Raw genomic sequence first — 19,020 nt, 5'->3', positions numbered from 1 at the left:
GTAGAATGAATGTCCAAAAATGAATTAATAATTGATTCATTGTCTTCGAGAAACGTATGTGTTTTGTACCAGTGTCTGCAGCATCAAGAAATGAATCCTTCTTTAAATTAGCTGTTGCACTGCCATAGGCATTGTAGTGCAGCTATTTAGACTTTTGGGTCTGTGTGTGTGTATATGTGTATATAGGTGTGTGTGTGAGAGAGAGTTTCTAGGGTAATGCAAATCAGTGCTATGTGAGTCTCTACTGAAACGGGTCACCACCTACCGAACATTTTCCTGTATGTAGGTCAGGCAAAATTTCACTTTAGTTCCTTGTTTCCGTGTATTTCCCGGACAAAGCATTTAGGCTAGTGAGTAGGTGTCGGTGGTAATCAAGTGAAAGTCAGTTCCTTTTGTTTCCAATGGAACAATATCGTGTCCCAGGCTGCCATGTATTCAGTGTGCAAGAAGCTTGAGGCGTTCATGGGTATTAGATTAAACATTTACAAGGTACACATTCAGTCCTTTAATATTTAAAGGGAAAATACCAGGGTTCTGCAAGCGATATCAATGTACATAACTATGTGTTGAATTGCTACAGATCTTTAACTTTTTAATCACATGGTTAATACAAAGGTGTTTGTGTTGGTCTCTGCTCTGTTTTGCTCTGCTTGGCATTTTGTTGCAGGAGGTTTAGCCTTATATGCAGGCTGTCCATTCCTGAACATGACAGGGCTATGTGAATACCGTAACAACCTGATGAGTGTTGGAACTTGTGTGTACTAGGACATTGTCCTGCTCAGTTGTTCAGTTCGAATCCCTTTCCAGTCAGAGCACCAGGCACAGATAAGTCATCTTGATGTTAGAAAAGACATGGGCTCCCTGGTAGCCTCGGACTGCCCATCTGGCCCCAGCAATTGTAGAGGATTAGGGATTATATGAAAAATGTGTAATAGAAAGCTGAAACTGTTTAATATGAATCTGAAATGCTGAAGGCACACACGTTAGAAGAGGGTCTGTTTCCGAGAAGATGACATTCCTCATGACATCTTGGAATTATTTTTCTTTTTCCCCCCTTCCTCTTTTATGCATTTGATCCACGTTCATCAAGTCCTTTTTTATATTGATATCCAAACCTTCAGATCTTAATCACTGTTTCAGCCTTTGAAAGTTATCTCAATTTACTGTTGCTCTAATGGAAACTCCTGTACAGATTCAGGAATTAGATCTGTGTGTGTGGTACTTTCATGTAAATGAGTTGTTACTTGGTATTGAAAAAAAGAAAATACCCAAGCCTAGAATGGAGGATTTTGATATTTTCTTCTGGAGACCCATGTGAACGGCCGCAGAATGATTTAAAAACAGTTACCGGGATTTGCCAAAGACCGCGAGACTATGTGCAGTTTGCACTTTTCCTCTTGGCCAATAAGGGGAGGCAGAATCTCTGAGGGCAGCTAAATATTTAATTAGCTCTCTTTGTGGTGTATTACTGCATTGAATGTGGATTAGAGAGAGAGAGAGAGAGAGAGAGAGAGAGAGAGAGAGAGAGAGTGAGTGTGTGTGAGAGTGCGCGCAACAGAGAGGGAGTCAGGCAAGCGAGCTCCACGCTGCTTCACAGAGGGATGATGTCACTCCTAGCTGTCTGCTGCAGAGCTGAGCTGCACAGAACTGGCTCAGGCTGTTGCTGATGGCATTGTTTTTGTGGCAGCGTGACCAGCCAGGGGAGCTAGGATACACCCACGCCGTCCTCCCCTGAGCAGCCTAACCCTCCCCTCTACCCCCCCCACCTCCCAGAGCACCCCTTCTCAGTGCTGGCGCTCCACAATGCCAGGCCAGAGCCATGAGTCCTGGGTGCATGTTGCTCTTTGTATTTGGCTTTGTTGGCGGGGCGGTGGTCATTAATTCAGCGATCCTGGTGTCTCTCTCCGTGCTGCTGCTCGTGCACTATTCCGTATCCACCGGCCTGCCGGCTCTGACGCAGACCCTGCCGAGGATAATCAGGTACCCCCCGCTCGCTGCAACCAGCTGTGTTCCATCCCTCCCTCCTTCCCTCCCTCCTTCACTGCCCTCCTGCTTCCCGCTTATCTGAATTCTTTGTGTTTATTAGCAGTTTGTGGGCTTCAGATGCACCTGCTGTAAGAATGCCAGTCTGATAGTGTCGTATAGTGTGTAGTGTTCGGGCTCTAGTCTTGTTGAAGAGAACAGTGGAGAAGGCAAATGTTTGTAGATGTGAAGTTCTAAATTAGTTTTATTTTTATTTTCTCCCCCTCTTGCTCTCTTCTGTTAAATATTGTGTTTTGTTAAACTCTTAGTGGTCTTAAGGTAGTTTGTTACTTTGAAGGAGTTCTGCAGGACTCCAAATCTCAGTAAGTTGTTTTCTGAATGTTTTGGGAACCTGCAGTGAAAAGTATTCAATATGGATCCATTCTTTCATTTTCCTTTATTAAAGAATAGATCGATGCTTCTAAAATTGTGAAGTTTGAAGGTTAAATCCCAGCTCCTTCCCCAAGCAACGTCAGGCACCAGAGCAATGTTTTTATAGAAGCCTTTTTGTCATCTGCAGAATGGCAAAGCTTTTTCATTAATATAATGTTGCTGTGTGTGGGGATCATTGTTCCCAAGAGGCACTGATGCTTTTCTGTTTCAGTGTAACAGGGAACAGCTAGTTTAAACAGAAAGGTTGGATAGAGACCAGTGCATTGTATGTCTCCATAATGGCCACCTTGAAATTATGCCCACCTGATGTACCCTTTGAATAGCAGTGAAAGCTTTCTTCACCTCACGTTGTTGCTAGTTGTTACGTTTGAACTCTGAAAACAGTGATGTCAAAGTTTTAAGATGCCTTTTGTTAAATTAACTTTGTAGCAATTTTCATAGCATTGTCAGTAAGTGTTTCTAATTCATGATTCACGAGTGTTCCTGAAAGCGTTTGAAAAGCTGCTTCTTCAGGCTGACGTTATCATGTTAATAGATTGTTAACAGGATATTAACCTTGACCTGTCACTGTGGTGTTTTCATTTCTGTTCACTATAATGTTGTCTGGGTTCTGCTGTCTTTTAAATATAGGTTTGGCAGTACTGCTAATACTAGCATGTTATAATAATGAAGCAAATTTGCTGTTTAATATATATTTTTATTTGTGTGCAAATTAGTATGTTATGAACCACAGTCACTATGCTTTTAGTTAGTTATTTTTTTAAGCTACAAGGCTGACATCTACTAAGAAATGTATAGTCACCTTGTTTGGAGTTTCTTTGATTCAATTATAGCAGCGATAACTTTAAATACTCTGCAGAACATGGCTAGAAATTTCACAGATAAACACCAAAGGAGGGTTCATAAAATACAGTGACAGCTCAAATTTGTTCAGGCAACCACTTCTGTTAGAGAAACTGCTGCCTAAATCTACACAGACATGATAAACAGACCATGTTTATCAAAGACTTTGTTCCAACTGTAAATCACACTGTTATGAGCCCAAGGATATTAATGGCAGAATTCAGCAGCTGAAAGAACAGGCCAGCACAAGTTGGCACCTAAGATTAAAAAATACCAACTTCATTAACTTTAGTCAGCATAAAAAAACTTTAGTCAGAATGTGACATGTTTTGCTATAAACATAAATATTGAGGTCAGAGTCCAGTAAGAAACAGAACTGATGGCGAAAATTAGTACTTAGCCTATAATAATAACAATAATAATGACACTAATAATAATAATAGTCAGGAGTATCCACAGCCTTCATCTGAAACAATGTTAGTCAGTCATTCATTTTGTTTAATTAATCTAATGAAACTATACTGATTTATCAATTGTATCTTCACAGCAATTGAGGATACAGCCTACTGGTTAAAACCGAGCCTTGGACTTGTGCTAATACTGAGCTGCTGAGAAACATCTAAAGCTCAATAAAATAGATGACTCTTCCTGTGTAGTGTTCCTTCCTCCTAGGAACTTTAAATCTCACTGCCGACACCAACCTGCAGTTTCCACTAACACACTCCTTAGCAGGCCGAGTGAGGACAGTGTGTCTTTAAGAAAGGGGGATATGCATTTTCAGAGTCCAAATCAAGCCTTTGGGATTGTATTTCAATGCCTATCTATCCCTGTGCTGCCACTTAATTTCCCTGAGCAGTATCTGGCAGGAGTTTCAGAATGGTTTACATCAGCACTCAAGCTCCAGGTCTTCAGTCTTAAAGCGGAGATGCTGCCTAGAAAATGATTTGTTGTGATATCCAGTGGCACGCCACTATAAACCACTCCCCAACACCCTTGTGTCTGGGATACAGATAGTTGCACTTCCATCTCTGCTGTTCATGGAGAAACACTGGGGGTCGGGGGGTGGCAGGGGTCCCCTGTAACGTAAATGCAGAACAAAGTGGTGTGGAAATCCATTATAATCTCGGCACAGTCCTCTGGTACTCCATATCCCTGCAACATGAGCAGCTCAATGACTGTCTGAGTGAACAGGCAAAGTTGGGAGATATAAACGATAGTTGTTATTTTCCTTCAAACTTATACGGTGGTATCTAAGCGAGGCAGGGTTACACTTTGTGGTTAGAACAACGGAGGGACGTTTATTAACATGGAAGAGAAACCAAATACAAGCTCTTTTTGAAGAGGGAATCCTGCCAAGAAATGTGGGGATGGAATCGAACTTTAAGAGTGCAGTGCAGTATCGCATCACTTGGCGTACCTAATGCAGCTGCTACATAAAACCATTATAAAGTCTCATTTGCATCACAGAGCTGCAAACCTCTTGCGTTTTGTCTTTGCTGCAGTGTTGAGAATGTCTTGCATACGCTGTCAGAATCGAAAAGACTCAAGTAAAAAGTTATCCTGGGTTTCTGAATACGCCAGTTAGTTAGCTGCAGGGGATAGGGGGAAGGCTAAGGAGACAGCTTCTTTTACAACACTGTTACCCTCCCTCGTGTCATTTCCTCAGGCATTTTGCACCTTACTGATGCTGGGATGTTTACTACAACAAATAGCACCACAAGAAAGAAAAATAATGAGACCCTAAAAAATTGGTCTGGCGCAGAGATGGAAATTATATATTGCACAGATATAGGGGTGGCTTACTCCTTTCAAAACTCTGTGGGGGGTGGGGTGGCAGTTGAAACCCCCACCTCTTCAGATTCATGATGCTTTCTGCATTTCCTGAGCTAAGATTTGTCCACACTCAAATCCAGCAACTGCCAAAGAGCCCCATCTCATGAAATAAAAGTGTAAATCCCAGATGGACACTGATGTATCGTACTGTTTCAGACCAAGCGCATTTCAAATGATGGATAAAGGAATCCTGAACCTGTGCAGCCTTGATATATTACATAAAACTGCGTAGTCTGTCTGTCTATTATAAACTGAGCCCTTTGTCCTTTATGGGGGGGAAGGTCCTGCCCTGTGCATGGGCCTGATTTGACCCTGCACTAAGCAACTTAACATCCACACACCAACTATTGAGCCGATTGAGAATAAAAAATACTTTCTGATCCATCTGGTACAGAGCGCCAATCAGAGCTTAAAGGAACCAGCTGCTTGCTTGCTTGCATTTTAATTTTTGAGCTGTGTTTTGTAACTTCTTAATGGATTGTAATTTGCCCACTCCATTATTGCCAACTTCCGGTCTCCTGTGTTCTGATTACGGTAGTAGGTAGGCAAAAAACATTAGTACGTCAGAATTGTTAAATTAGTTTTTCTCAATTAAAATGGTGAAAAGTGAGCCTTTTTTATTTTTTATTATAAGTTATCTTGCCCAGAATTGGATTTGGACACCAGTCTCATAGTGGCTTTTGAACTTTGCTTACTGTTCTGAGAGATACAGAACAATGGGGTGTAGCAAGAGCTATACATTTTAAAGAAAGTACAATCAGGTAATCATACGTATGAAGATAAGATGCAATGAAATGTGCTGGGTCAGGGAAGACTGACTTCCTGAAATGCAATCATAGATCAGAATATACATTGAAACAGTAAGCACTCTATTGGTTACAGATACTAAGAGCTTAGATGCTACTTGATAGTGGTTTTCAGGTACACAACCACTGCACGGCCTGTTTTAAATTCCTAGCTGTCCACTAACAGCGATTTTGCTTTCAGTCAAGAGAGTTCGAACGTTGGTTTTGCACATTTTTAAACAGGTGCGTTTGCAACCGTTTTCTTTATTTCCGCTAATCCGGCTTGTGCATCGGGCCAATCCATGTGACAGTTTGTGTAGCCTCTGGCCAATCGTCAACCCTGCGGCCCCAGCAGATCCCGTGGTCAGCATTTTTCTGGGCCTGTGTTGTGCTGAATTAAGCACCATCCGATTTGCGCCTTGAATCAAAGGCTAGGAAAGTGACTCTCATTGTGGAGTCCAGAGAACAGTGCAAGCTAGATTGTAGGCCGTGGAGAAAATAATGTGTGGAATGCAGCTTTTGCAGTCATTCTTCTTTGTTTGACTCCAGACCACAACAAAAAAAAAGAAAGATTGTTGCTGTTTTTTATAATTATAATTTATTTGTTGAGGTTTTTATTATTTTTAAACCTCTACTGTCTGATTAGCGTGAAACAATTGAATTCTTGTTGCTATGGAGCTGGCATATGGGAATGTCAAGTAAGAAACATTTTCACAGCAGCTAGAGTTGGTAGCTAAAGTACGCTGGAGAATCTCATTTTTCCTGACAAGGATACATTGTAATGTATATTTTTCTGTTTGTTGGAGGATATTGGCGGGCTGTAGTATTTTATTTTACATCCTACTTTGGTAACAAGTGTGTACAACAATTTACTCACAGTTTCCTTTGTCAAGCTAGTTTCCTCTGATAAGTTGGGAATCTGATGTGAATGAGGCGTATAAATGTGACATCAAGTGATTGACAATGAAATGTGCATCTCTGCCACCACAGTGTAATAACAATAAATAAAACTGAGAATGAATCCTGGTTTTGCTATGGCATTTTCATTCTTATCTTACTATATTTTAATTTGTTTATCTGTGCCCAGGAAAGAGCGTCCTGTTTCGCTGGGGATATTCCCACTGCCCGGGGGGGACCCTCTTCTCACTCCAGACAGCCAGCGAGAGGGAGCAGAGACCCCTGGAACGGAGAACTGGAGATTTAACAACTTGAGCCACCCACGCTCCAACACCAGCCTCAAGGTACGACTTATTGTGGAAAAATGTCTGTTTATACTTTTGCGCTCTTTTTATTTTATTTTAGAATGCATAATAACAGAGAATCAGGGAATGGGCAATCGACAACCCTGTGATAGTGAAATAGTTCCCCTCATCATTCGGCATGGTTAAGATATACTGACTTAGGTGTCTTCATCGTTACTGCAGTTGACTTTCCTTTACCCCCAAAGCTCTGGATCTTCTCACCTTCTCATCAGTGTCACGGGACAGAGAAATGGTGTCGATTTTCAACAAAATTATAACTTTTTTTTTTTGTAAAACCTCTCTCGGTCACTTAATAAACTACTTTCCAATGGTTAAGATTAAATATATTCACTATGTGTCCACTTTCTGCACCAAGATCTACATATGATTTGATTGGGTTACACCAATCAGAATTTCAAAATCACTTTGCGTCCAACTCCAAAGAATGCAGTTTCAAAAGCTGTTTAATCGAATAAGCAGAACTTTTAAAGAACAGTATTCCCTTTCCCCCCCTCTAATATTAATGTCCTTCTTAATGTAATAAGTGTTTAAGTGCACAGACCTGTCTTATTTCCCCACAGAAACAGAACTAACCGGAATAATTTACTGCACGTTGCAAAATATTGAGGATTTTTAGAAGCTGAAAACAGTCCATTTGACATGAAGTCTGTAAAGTAAATCCTAGGGGTGAAATGCATGTAATGCAGATGCATTCAAAAAATAAGAACATGAAAGCAATCCAAAGCACAAGGAAATTGTTTCAGGCCTGTGCGGGTTTCACTTGAGCTGTTTGTGGGACATCCGACAGAGTGTGTGAAACGGGAACAGAATGAAAGAAACTCCGCTGGAAGGCCCCAGCCCGGTGTGTGCTGAATAACTAATAAGCAGTCTTTGGAGCAGATCGTGGGGGACCGAGGCAGTCCCCATCCATTTCTAATCTGTTCAGAGATGTGAAACAGGGGGTGTCTCTGTACAAACAATGCCTGATTTACTGGACATGCCAAACACACAGAGCCTGTTTTGTAAGCCCCCCTGATGAATATTCATTTCCACTTACTGTTTTTTTTTTTCCACCCTCCGTCGAGGACAGTGAAACCCAGTGGCGAGGATCAAACCATCACAACCAAAGAGATATGTTTTTTTTCTTCTGGTGTTTATAGCCATCCCAAGTTAAAGAGTGTCAGTAAAACAAACATCTTTATATCCACTTCCTTTCCTCCTGTATTTGATGTCATACTGTAATGACCCAACCCTTAGTACGTACAAAATAAGTGAAATGGATAAATAAACGCCTTAAACTGGGGAACATCTGTATCCTCTGGAATCTTAGAAGAAGTTTTAGAATGCTACATTTTGTTATCTTGTTGAATAACTAGGTAGTCTGCTGAAATGACTTAATGACTGCTAGCACAGTATACAGTGTATTGGGTCTTCCACTGAGAAGCCCTGAACCCATCACCTTGAGCAGACTGACCTTAAAGGAGGCTCAAATGATACACGTATGTTCTTAAGAGCTGACAGAGCAACAAGGGTGCCTGTTTGTCTTTAAAGCCTGTCAGCAGCTAACAGCTGCATCACTCAAGGTGCCTGCAAAGACAGAGAAGGATAAGTGATGGTTAAATGGGGGGAGGGGATGGGGGGGACATCTTAATTGTACATAGACATGTGTTAACCTCTAGCAGTTTTTCTTGATTTAAAGAGATGCAAACATTTAGAACGTTTAAAATGTTAAATTCTATAATAAGTAGTCTCTATTAATGAAGAACATTTAATTTTTGTTACATGCAGTGTTAGATATATATAACGTACGTATTATTTAAAAATGTTTGCTTTAAACATTCTTTTCTTCTGTAACTGGAAGCTTATATTTACATTCAACCAGTGTTGACTGTAATAACATCTGTACATTTGTCTCTAGAAGCAAGTGGAAAAGCTTATAAGTATTGAGACCAGACCAGCTCAACTGGAGGCAGCAGTGAAATCAATTTACTGTTTTACTGAAGCAGTAATATTGTATTGGAACTCTGCCTTTTTTTTTTTTTTTTTTTTTTCCTCTCCGTGTTTTTAATAATTAGCTTACAAAACAACTTGCATGTCTATTGACTGGAAGATTTTTGCCACAGTGGGTGGAAAGAATTGAACGTTGTTCTGCCAATTTTTACAGTTTCAGAAGAGTAGCTTTTTTGTTTTTTGCTGTCCCGAAGGAAAAACCTTAGAAAACTTATTAATGTTGGTAATCATTCATATATGTCATTCTGAATTTTACAGTCTGATTTGGATTTATTCATTTTTTTATTAATCACAGTTTTAAATTATATTTTGAAACATATCTAAATGACCCACTGCTACATTTCTGACACCTGACAACACAGGAGCACTATTTGCAGACAATGTAAATCGCATTACTCTCATGGAATTCTCAGCCAGCCCCCACAAATACTCCCACTGAAGCATGTAATGTGGCGTACATTGGAAAAAAATGAACTGTTTAACAATTTCTACTGACCTTTGATTCTGTTATTTTCATTTGAACTATTTGTTACCCGGCGGTTATACTGTCTCACTCAGCTATTTTTCTCTGTAGGATCCTCTAAAAAAGAAATTAAAACAGTTTACCAGACGTATATTTTCTGGATCTTTTCAACCTTGAGCAGCCTATAAATGATACATAAGAATACAAAATCTGATAATGAAAACCACCCTCTTGGAGAATGTGAATTTCGTTTCTTGGAGTGGAAAGTAAGGCAGAGTTTTTGTTTTGTTTTTCTGTGTGTATTTTTCCTGGAAAAAAAAACAAGTGTTTGTCAGTCTCTGCAGAGCGTTCCTCTTGTGTTTTCATTAGTGAAGAGGGGAGAGAGGTTGGGCAGAGATTTGAGCGCTGCTGCTACCATGGCAACACAGGGCAGTGATGACGGCAGGCAGCACAGAGGACTAAGAAGTGAACGCATCTGTTTCGATTTGGCATTGGAAACCCAGTGAACAACAACAGTGGCGTTTCTGATATCTTTCACAGTTTTCCTTTGTTTTGATTGTTTGTTTTTATATATTAATTACGGATAATATGTGTTTTGAGCGTTTAACAGTAGTTGAAAATTATCTTGTTAGATCTGCAACAGTCAATTTCACGAGTCTTTTACTGTTAAATTTATTTGATTAGATTTACCAGTGGTGTGTCTGGAATTGAGAGCTATAAGAATTTCTAATGACAGTGGGTTTAACTGACCATCGATAATGCATTGTCATATTTCAGGATTAATAAGACTAGTTAAGAGTGCATTGAACACACAATCACAAAACAGTACAAGAAATCGGGTTTAACTTTTCAATGATCAATCAGTCAATGAAAACCTCAATAAAATCAGAAAGAAGAAAAAGAAAATGATTATTAAAAAAAGAAAAAAAAGCACTCCTTTTTATTACTGTTTGAAATAATTAGATAGATGAACTCCAAAAGAGTCATTTTCTCCTTCTGGTCTTAAATCCCCAGTTATTTCTACCCAGATACCTTACAGTTTTGCAAGTTTTTGGCCGTATTAATTTTGTTATGTAACTTGGCTGTTGCCCGGTAGCAGCAGAAAACATAGCTATGGGTATATTAGTTAATCCCAAATTGATTTTTCCACTGGTAAAAAATATACTTATACATAACATGTTTGCTAGTTCGCAATCTAAACTTCAGTAAGGGATGTTGTGTGGATTTTGCTTTGATTTCACATGAGCTAAGGCCTTGTTATTGTATCCAGTTATCCTTGGAAATGTACACGGCTTGCTTTCTGAATTGACACATAGGCTGAAAAGAAAAACAAGTTAATTTGACGGACCAAATATTAAACCTGTGCTTTTATCCCTTACACACATTTACATTTTTGAATGTAAGGTTTCCAGACCACATTTCAACCCCTTATCAAGGTTTCCTCATGTGCCTGCCTTCACGTGGGGTAAACATCAGCTGCCTCCAGGGAGTAGGTCAACAGCATACTGTTCTATCGGATTCATGGGTCTTTACTTTGTTAATCTATATCAAAATACTTTTATGTACATATATTCTGAATCTTTTACTACTGTTTACAGTTCGTTACACAGCAATACAACGATACATACTGACATAATTTAGTTGTTAATGATAGTAAATAATAGTCCTTTTTATTGCAATGTAAAGCAGACTATATGTATATGCATGGCTTGTTGCAAAATGCTGTGTCATTGCTTTTGGTGGCGCTCGTTTGCTTCTGTTACCCTGCTACAGTATCATATCTGGATTTGTGTGTGTGTGTTATAGTATTTAGGTATTCATGCATTTATTTTTGACAGGACAACCCTCTTCTATCATCCCAGCAGGCAGCGACAGATCTGTGCGTGTTGTTGTTGTTGTCAATGCTCTATAAAATGCAGTTTATTGTAATTCTCTTCCCAAGCAGTTGGAGGCGGAAGATGTGCTAAAGCAAAGGGATGGTAAGAGGTCACGGGAGGATTGGGGGAATTCACTGGCTGCTGAGAGCAAGGTAGTTGGACTGAGTAGTTCAGAACCACCAGCAAGAGTAAATGGACTACCACTTGTAGCGTGGCCTCTAGTTGTCTCTTCTGTGCACCTGAAGCCCCCAGTACACACAATGTCATCTAACTGCATGCAACCTGTTCGGTACAAAGAGTTGGCTTGTGTCTGCCTCACGACCTGTTACATGCAACCTGTGAATCGGTTACTCAATTGATAAAGAAAATCATAAATCTGGCTCTCTTTTGGTTACAATTGTATACATGTCTATTTAGACTTACAAGAAATACCAGGTTGTATGCAGCATGTGTTTTGTCTGGGTGGCCTCATTGCATGGGACTTCTCACAGTGTGTGGTGGGGCTTTTGCATTGTTAATGTGAGCGTTAAAGCGAGGTAGACATCCACGTATAACCACTAATGTAGAATGGCTTCACTACTTTGTGTTCTAGATTGACTGGTCTAGTATTACCATTGTAGATTTTAGAGTTTTTTGTTTGTAAGTTGTTGTTTTTTTTCCTGATTTTCGTTTTACAGTAATCACTGTTCTTCTGAGAAGCGATGAACTTTGTTTCACTCTGAACTTTTTTGCCTTGTATGGATTGGTGTTTTGTTCTATTTGTGACATCGCCAGAAGTGCACATAATATAAATGTTTTTAAGTTTGTTTTTTTCTGTCTGTGTGGATGCACTTGTGAATGCTCTTTCTAGTAGAACATTAGTTGTCCACAACCACCTCTTTTTCTGTATCGGTGTAGTTTCTGCTTATCATGTGCGTATGTGTTTTTGTGTCCATTTTCTTAATGTTGTCTTGCTGTCTTTGCTTTTTGTTTCGATGTGGGTGAGTGTGATTGTGTATCTGTATGTGGATTGGGCTGAGGTGAGTCCCTTTTCCTAGTGACCACTACAGTAGGGACACAAAAATCAGACTTCCAGTAATCCTGAATGATCGATCCATCTAGGTTGCTTTTCCCCTTTTGATTTTTTTTTTTTTTTTTTTTGTTTTGTTAATGAGACTAGGGCTTAAACCAAATCTAATCTTTGACATGCCTGAGAATCACAAAGTACATACCTGTGCCTTATCACATCTTGATTTATAAGGAGTAGAAAGTGGCTGCTGACAATAAAAAAAACTGCCATAGTGTACAGGTTTTTACGGATAGGTCAAAGTTTTGATTTTGTCTCGCCCTAGGAGAGACTGATTAAGTAGAAGTTTACAGAAACCCTGAGACTCTGTTTTTAAACCTTGTGATTACTAAAGAGAATGTGGTCACACAGTTGGGCAAAGCATTGTCAGTTACTTTCTGCTTCAAAAGAGAAAACAAAATATAGCCTGTTATTAATACCAATGCAACAGAGATGTAGTTGAAAGAATAAAATAAACTGCAGTTCACATTCTAGGGATTTGTCCTCACACAACAAAACAGGATATTTATTGACTGTTTTTATTCTTTTTTTTATTTCTATGTATATATTAATGTGGATCTAATTACTTTTTTGTATATGCATCTTAAGACAGCATACATACAATGTATACAATGTGGACTATGGGATTCCACCTCCCTCACGTTGGTGTTTGTCACATCAGTTTAAGTGTTGTTGTTACTCGGTCTTGGAATGATTGTGTTTTTACTCAGTGGAGTAACGGCTCTTGGTGTGTCTCACAAGTGCTGTGCTGTTGTGGTTCAGATCCCACCCGGAAGCGACCTTTCACCCCAATGTGACCCGTGTGGGCTTCCTCTCATTGCAGGATGAGCTTTCGGACGTCAGCCAGGGGGGGTCCAAGTCGGTCACTCCTGTGTCCACTGCGGCCTCTGACGTGGCCATGCCCTCCGTGGACACGCCCCTGAAGGAACAGGCTGAAGGGCTGAACAAAAACCTGAACACCAGCAACAGGAAACCAGACAGCAGCAAGAACATCGTAGTGCAGCCGGCGCCAGGAACCGTAGGTGAGTGCTTCAGTGATCGGTGTCCCATAAACAAAGCCACAGTTGTCTTGTCACATTGATGGAAAATGTAATTTGCTGTCCTAGTGAAAGCCCTTCCAAATTCAAATATTTTCCTCTGTTTTTGTAATTATTTTACAGAGAGGGAATTTTCTACCTTGATAGTAGCAAGTCTCAGTGTTAACATGTGAAGAACTCTACCAAAAGGAATGCATTTATCCCTGTGTATAAACAAAGACAATACAGTTCCTCTGTGTGGGAGGCTTTATGTTATGGTTTTCTTATTGTGCAAGGTGTGGGTGAAAATGATGAGAAGTCAGATGTTCAGGCCATCATCGAGTCCACCCCAGAATTGGATATGGACCTCAGTGGATGCAAAGGGGCCAGGTAAGTTAAGTACTTTGAATTGTTTCCTTTAGGGTTTACAGACCAACTCCTTGCCCAATCTTTGCAACTGCTAAAACTGAGATGTATAATCCTCCTTTCTTTCTTGTCTATGTTGTCTTTCACACATGAACAAAACAACATTATTTAATGTACCTTTTAAGATAAATAGAATAACCACTATAGATAACATTTTTGAAGATTCTTCTTGAAGCATCTGGAGTACAAAATAACAGTTTAATGTAACCTGTGGAGATGCACAGAATTGCCTGGTTAAGGTCTCACTGACTAAGCTCAAATAAAGATCACTCACAGACGTAGTGATTAAACAGGCCAGGTTTTCAGCGTTCTTTCCCCAGGGCTTGGGTCTCGAAACAAGGGCCAAAGTGAGTCTGGTTATCACAGTTTGGTTACAATTTGGACTTTAGCTAAAGATCTTCAATATAATTCGTCCATAATCCATCTCATCGCTAGGCTGTCTCCAGGCACTTGCTCTGTGGGAAGTTTCAGTAAACAAATGTGGTTTCCCCCACCAGCACGCCAACCAAAGGCATTGAAAACCTGGCGTTTGACCGGAACACAGAGTCCCTCTTCGAGGAGCTGTCGTCTGCCGGCTCTGGGCTCATTGGTGATGTGGATGAGGGGGCAGACCTGTTGGGTAAGAGCATATTCACTGTATCGCCTTTCTAAAAACAGGTTCACAGGACAACCAGTATGGCTGAAGGAAGCACAGCCGTGCTTACAGTTGCCGTCCACTACAGCATGCATTCTCCTGAAGCTCTATGTGCAGCATCTTTATCATCTTTTCCTTTTTTTAATTACAATGTTTAATTCCTATACCTTGGGGTCTTAATTTAGATTAAGATGGTGTGATATCAAACTTAAAGATAGTGTCTGTAGTATGATTTGCATACTAATGCCATACTCAGTTTCAAATCGGTGGATATTATTGGTGATGGAATATTGTCTTCATCCCTGTTTTGATTGATGACATTGATAGAGCATTGAACACACAATGTCAACACATGCAAAGCTATGTTGGACAAAACTTACAGCATAGTGGACAGTATTGGTAAGTACTGTTTGTACTAAATGCCATAAGGCATCTAATATTTGCCATGACGGTCTGCTTTGAATTAGGAGTTCAGATTTATAGTCAGGGTCTAAATAAACTGCTCAAAACACGGAAATTGTAGTGGGGAGTACACTAATTCCTTAGAGGACAAATACCGTTACTGAGTGCAATGCCAAATTGCTAGAAAACATTTTAGTTGATGTCACTGGACACGTATCTTTAAAAACATATTTTACAGAACTGAAAGAAGTGAATAAAATCTCAGAGGTGTATATACCGAGGAGATTAATCTATACCTAATCCATCCACATGTAGTACCCAGTTCAGGCTGACTGATGGTTTTGAATTACAGTCAGGTATGTTGTTCAAATTAAATGCAGTTCCTACTTTTATGTGGAACATATGGCAATCTTTCTTCCCCCCTCACTTTGAAGACGAAAAAGGGATTGAAAAAACCGAGAGGTGTTATAGATGTTTTCCTCTCATTAGTGTTCATTATAAGGAGAGTGTAAATTGTATTCTCTTGGTTCCCACTTCATTTTGCAAATCCTTTCCGAAGGGAGTTAATTACAAACTCTGAACCTAAGGGTGAAAATTCTTTTGAATTGATCTGTAAAACACTAGGCACAGTGGATTGTGCAAAACCAACTTTTATCTCAGTTCTTGTGAACTTACCAAAGGTCAGTAGCTTTGTAGGATGAATGTCGCTTCATGCAGAAAAAGTTTGCTGTCTGTGTTGCCTTGTTTTGTCCCGTCATTCTGTCTTTCCTGTCTAAATCTGTAGCTGTGTCTCTATGTAGATGCTTCATGTACACTCTATTCACTGGTAGTAGGTACGTATAGCAGAAACTATCCTGGGTGCTTTATTGAACACATACATTTTTTTTCCACAAGGTTTCAGAACTCCTGACAGTCAAACAAGAAACTCCTACATTCATTTCCGATCCAGAAATAATGGTTGTCCGTTTTATAAAGAACTAGAACTTAAAACCACAGACCTGTCACCCTTAATTCTTCTCCATTAGGATCTTGTTTTATGATTCATTAAGTTGTGCATTCATGCAGTGGGTGGGGGTCCTAATTGTCTTAATTATTTAGTAATATTATGATTCTTAGGGAATGCACAGAAAGACACCCTGTTACCTAGTTTTGCCTTTAGACTGTGCTATAAATGGGGTGACCCTGGGGTAATTGTAATATCTGGCTACACTGTGAGATCAACTATTAAGGGGATGGCTGAAAAAAAATTGTATGGATGCATGCAGGAGTTGCTGAAATCTCAGTGGCGGAAAAAAACAGCACCAGGCCAAAATGTTGCAAAAAGCACCTGTTCTCATTTGCAATATGAATTGTTTGTATTTGTCAGAACAAAATCTAGATCTGTTTGAATTCTGTGCTTTGGTTTTGATGACACTAGTGTACTGCAATACAAGATACATTAACCCATTTTCATATAAAGTTCCAGTGAATCTAACTAGGGTTTCTCTTTTCATGCTGTCTTCTGTGTTGGGCTTTTGTCCCCCCCCCCAGTGGAGTATTCTGGTGTGTATACTTTTCCTGTCTTTTCCTGTATTCTCTGTGTGCCTCCCCGCCTCTCCCTACACACATTTCTTTTTAATTTCAAGATGTGCTTATAAATTAAGACTTTTTTTCTTCTTCCTCTCTGCAAGCTGGCCTATCATTCTGCTACAACAACTGACATTAATATTTTAGGCTACTGAATGAATTGGAAGTGTAAAACTTATCAGTGCCTACTGCTTAAAAGAAATGCCATGCAAATGTGTTTGGGTTGCAACACCATTGCACTGTGCTACTACTGCTTCATTTTAGGGTTTTAAAAGAATAATCCACATTCTTATCTCCAAAAAAGTTATTTCATTACGTAATGGCATTCTTCTGCATGTGTTCCATTCCACATTTTGTGCTCTCATGTCAGTTTTTATACATTTTCTAAATCAGGTGAAATCAAGAATAAGGCTGCCCCCCCTTTTTTATTATGGGTTACACAGACACCCCATCACTGAATAGCTTCAGGATAAAGTCTGGGACGTGGTTTTAAACATCCAAATACCACTGACACTTGAAATGTTCAGCTCCAGTAATTGTACATATTTTGTTCAATAAAATAGGGTTGTGATTTGGAATCATGTTGCGTCTCGGCTTGGAATTCAGAGCTGCTTAAGCTTGAGGTTTTATGAAATCCAATTGATCTATCTGCTCAAGAGCCTCTCGGGAGTAATGGAGGACTCCTGAGATGTTCAGCACATTCACAGGCTGCCTTAGGTTGCTTGGATTATGTTTCTGAATTTGGGGGTTGGCCATTGGCAAATGGTGTGGGACATCGATGCTGTAGTGAAAACAGGCTTTGGTGCGTTACATATTGCCTTTGTATAGCATGCCCAAACAAATCCAGGGTCCCAGGAAAACCAAATCGGCCATTTTAAAATAACTAATACGATTTTCACAGCCGCTTTCCATTAAGTATTGAAATGTGCTGGGATGGACGGCATTTCTTATTATTTTGTTGCTGCGCTACCCATTATTTGTCTTCATAACAAAAATGCGCAATTAAGCATTTATCGAGGATCAGTTTTAGCTTACTGCAGATACTTTAGTACTGAAATATGTAGTTCTACCTAGTCTGTGAGTCTCCTGTACACGTGTTTCCTTTAGTTGGAATGGAGAACTTTTACAAAGTGATTCCCCCCCAGTATGGTCTGCTGTTTGTTTGCAGTTTTCTCCCCTTTTAGGAATTCACTCTTAGGATTCAATCTCTGTTTCCAACACATGCCCATCTCATGGCTTTAGCACGTTTTGGTTTCCTGTCTCACTGTTTTACGTTTCTGTTTTCTCTGCTCTACATGGATTGCATGGGTTTTCAGACCTTAATTTCTTTGGTAAGACTTCATCTGCTTTACTGTGTTCTTCACATGTGTATCTTTTGAGCCCCTTGCTTTGTGGAACTGAATCGGCACCTGGTAGGTTAATTACTTCAGGTTCCGCCCGCACCACTGCATGCCCATGTATGATATTGCTGATCCCTGTTTAACATTTGAAAGAACTGCCTTTTTCAGTGCATCACAATGTGGAGCGTTTAGACTTCCTTTTAAAATAAGTCTTTACATTGCTCATATTCAGAACAAATTCAAACTGGTTATTGAGCAAGTGGTGGCATAACACACTAATCAGCCTTTTCTGAGCGTAACCCTGAGATCACAACAAGCCTGAAATGCACCATCTGCGAAATGTAGGAAAAATTGTTGTGTGGTCATATTTGCCTCACTCATTACTGTGGACACATATCTCACTAATAGTTTTGGGACCAGCTTGCAAACTGCACACATTTCTCATCAAATGTCTGTTACTCAAGGTGTGCATTTGAAAAGCATCTGTTTCAGAGGTGTATTTGACCACCTATTCCCTTCTTCCAGGTATGGGCCGGGAGGTAGAGAATCTCATCCAGGAGAACACACAGCTCTTGGAGACGAAGTGAGTGCAAAACTGGATATAAATACAGTTGACAAATCTGAAGTATTCTCCTCCATAGTTAGAAATTATGAAGTTAGCAGGTAATCTGGGACAAGATAAATCCAAATATGTATTAACATGTATAACAAAGCATTGGCAATTATTTATCTTAATAGTATCATTCAAATGTTGAAATTCAAGTTGATTTCATTATTAGGAGGAATAGATCCCTTTCCTTTACTAAAATGTAATATTCGTATTTAAGATTCTTTAGAAAATACATCCGCTCCACTAATATTAAAGCAGCTTTGCATAATGTACTTGAGGTTTGCTAATCTGGCCTGTGGATTACAGTTGCAGCAGGGATGAGTTGGTACAGTTTGGACCTGACATGTGTTTTCTGTGCATGTAATGTAAGGCAATCCGCAAGAAAAAAATTATCAATTTCCTAGTGCCGTCATATACAGTGGTAATTGATTGCTCTTTCATTACAATCTGAGCCGTTACCATGGTGTTTAAGAACATCTGAGGTCCACTTCAT

The 19,020-nt window shown here is 39.7% G+C and overlaps 1 protein-coding gene across 10 annotated transcripts in view; it reads left to right on the top strand.

Moving 5' to 3' along the window:
• LOC136750029 (C-Jun-amino-terminal kinase-interacting protein 4) overlaps positions 1-19,020 on the top strand; it is a 76,840-nt gene that overhangs the window by 39,616 nt on the left and 18,204 nt on the right. For 3 of the 10 annotated variants that reach the window (XM_066704761.1, XM_066704760.1, XM_066704756.1), the window contains exons 5-10: positions 6,964-7,117; positions 11,536-11,619; positions 13,357-13,555; positions 13,846-13,939; positions 14,473-14,594; positions 18,443-18,500. In XM_066704761.1, the coding sequence (XP_066560858.1) occupies positions 6,964-7,117; positions 11,536-11,619; positions 13,357-13,555; positions 13,846-13,939; positions 14,473-14,594; positions 18,443-18,500 (711 nt within the window). Of the gene's footprint in view, positions 1-1,695; positions 1,981-6,963; positions 7,118-11,532; positions 11,620-13,356; positions 13,556-13,845; positions 13,940-14,472; positions 14,595-18,442; positions 18,501-19,020 lie in introns of those variants that run through there. The other 7 variants (XM_066704753.1, XM_066704752.1, XM_066704758.1 and 4 more) reach the window with 4 other exon arrangements.

The sequence above is a fragment of the Amia ocellicauda genome, chromosome 5 (genome assembly GCF_036373705.1).
Source record: "Amia ocellicauda isolate fAmiCal2 chromosome 5, fAmiCal2.hap1, whole genome shotgun sequence".
Lineage (NCBI taxonomy): Eukaryota > Metazoa > Chordata > Actinopteri > Amiiformes > Amiidae > Amia > Amia ocellicauda.
This window is presented reverse-complemented; position numbering and strand designations above follow the sequence as displayed.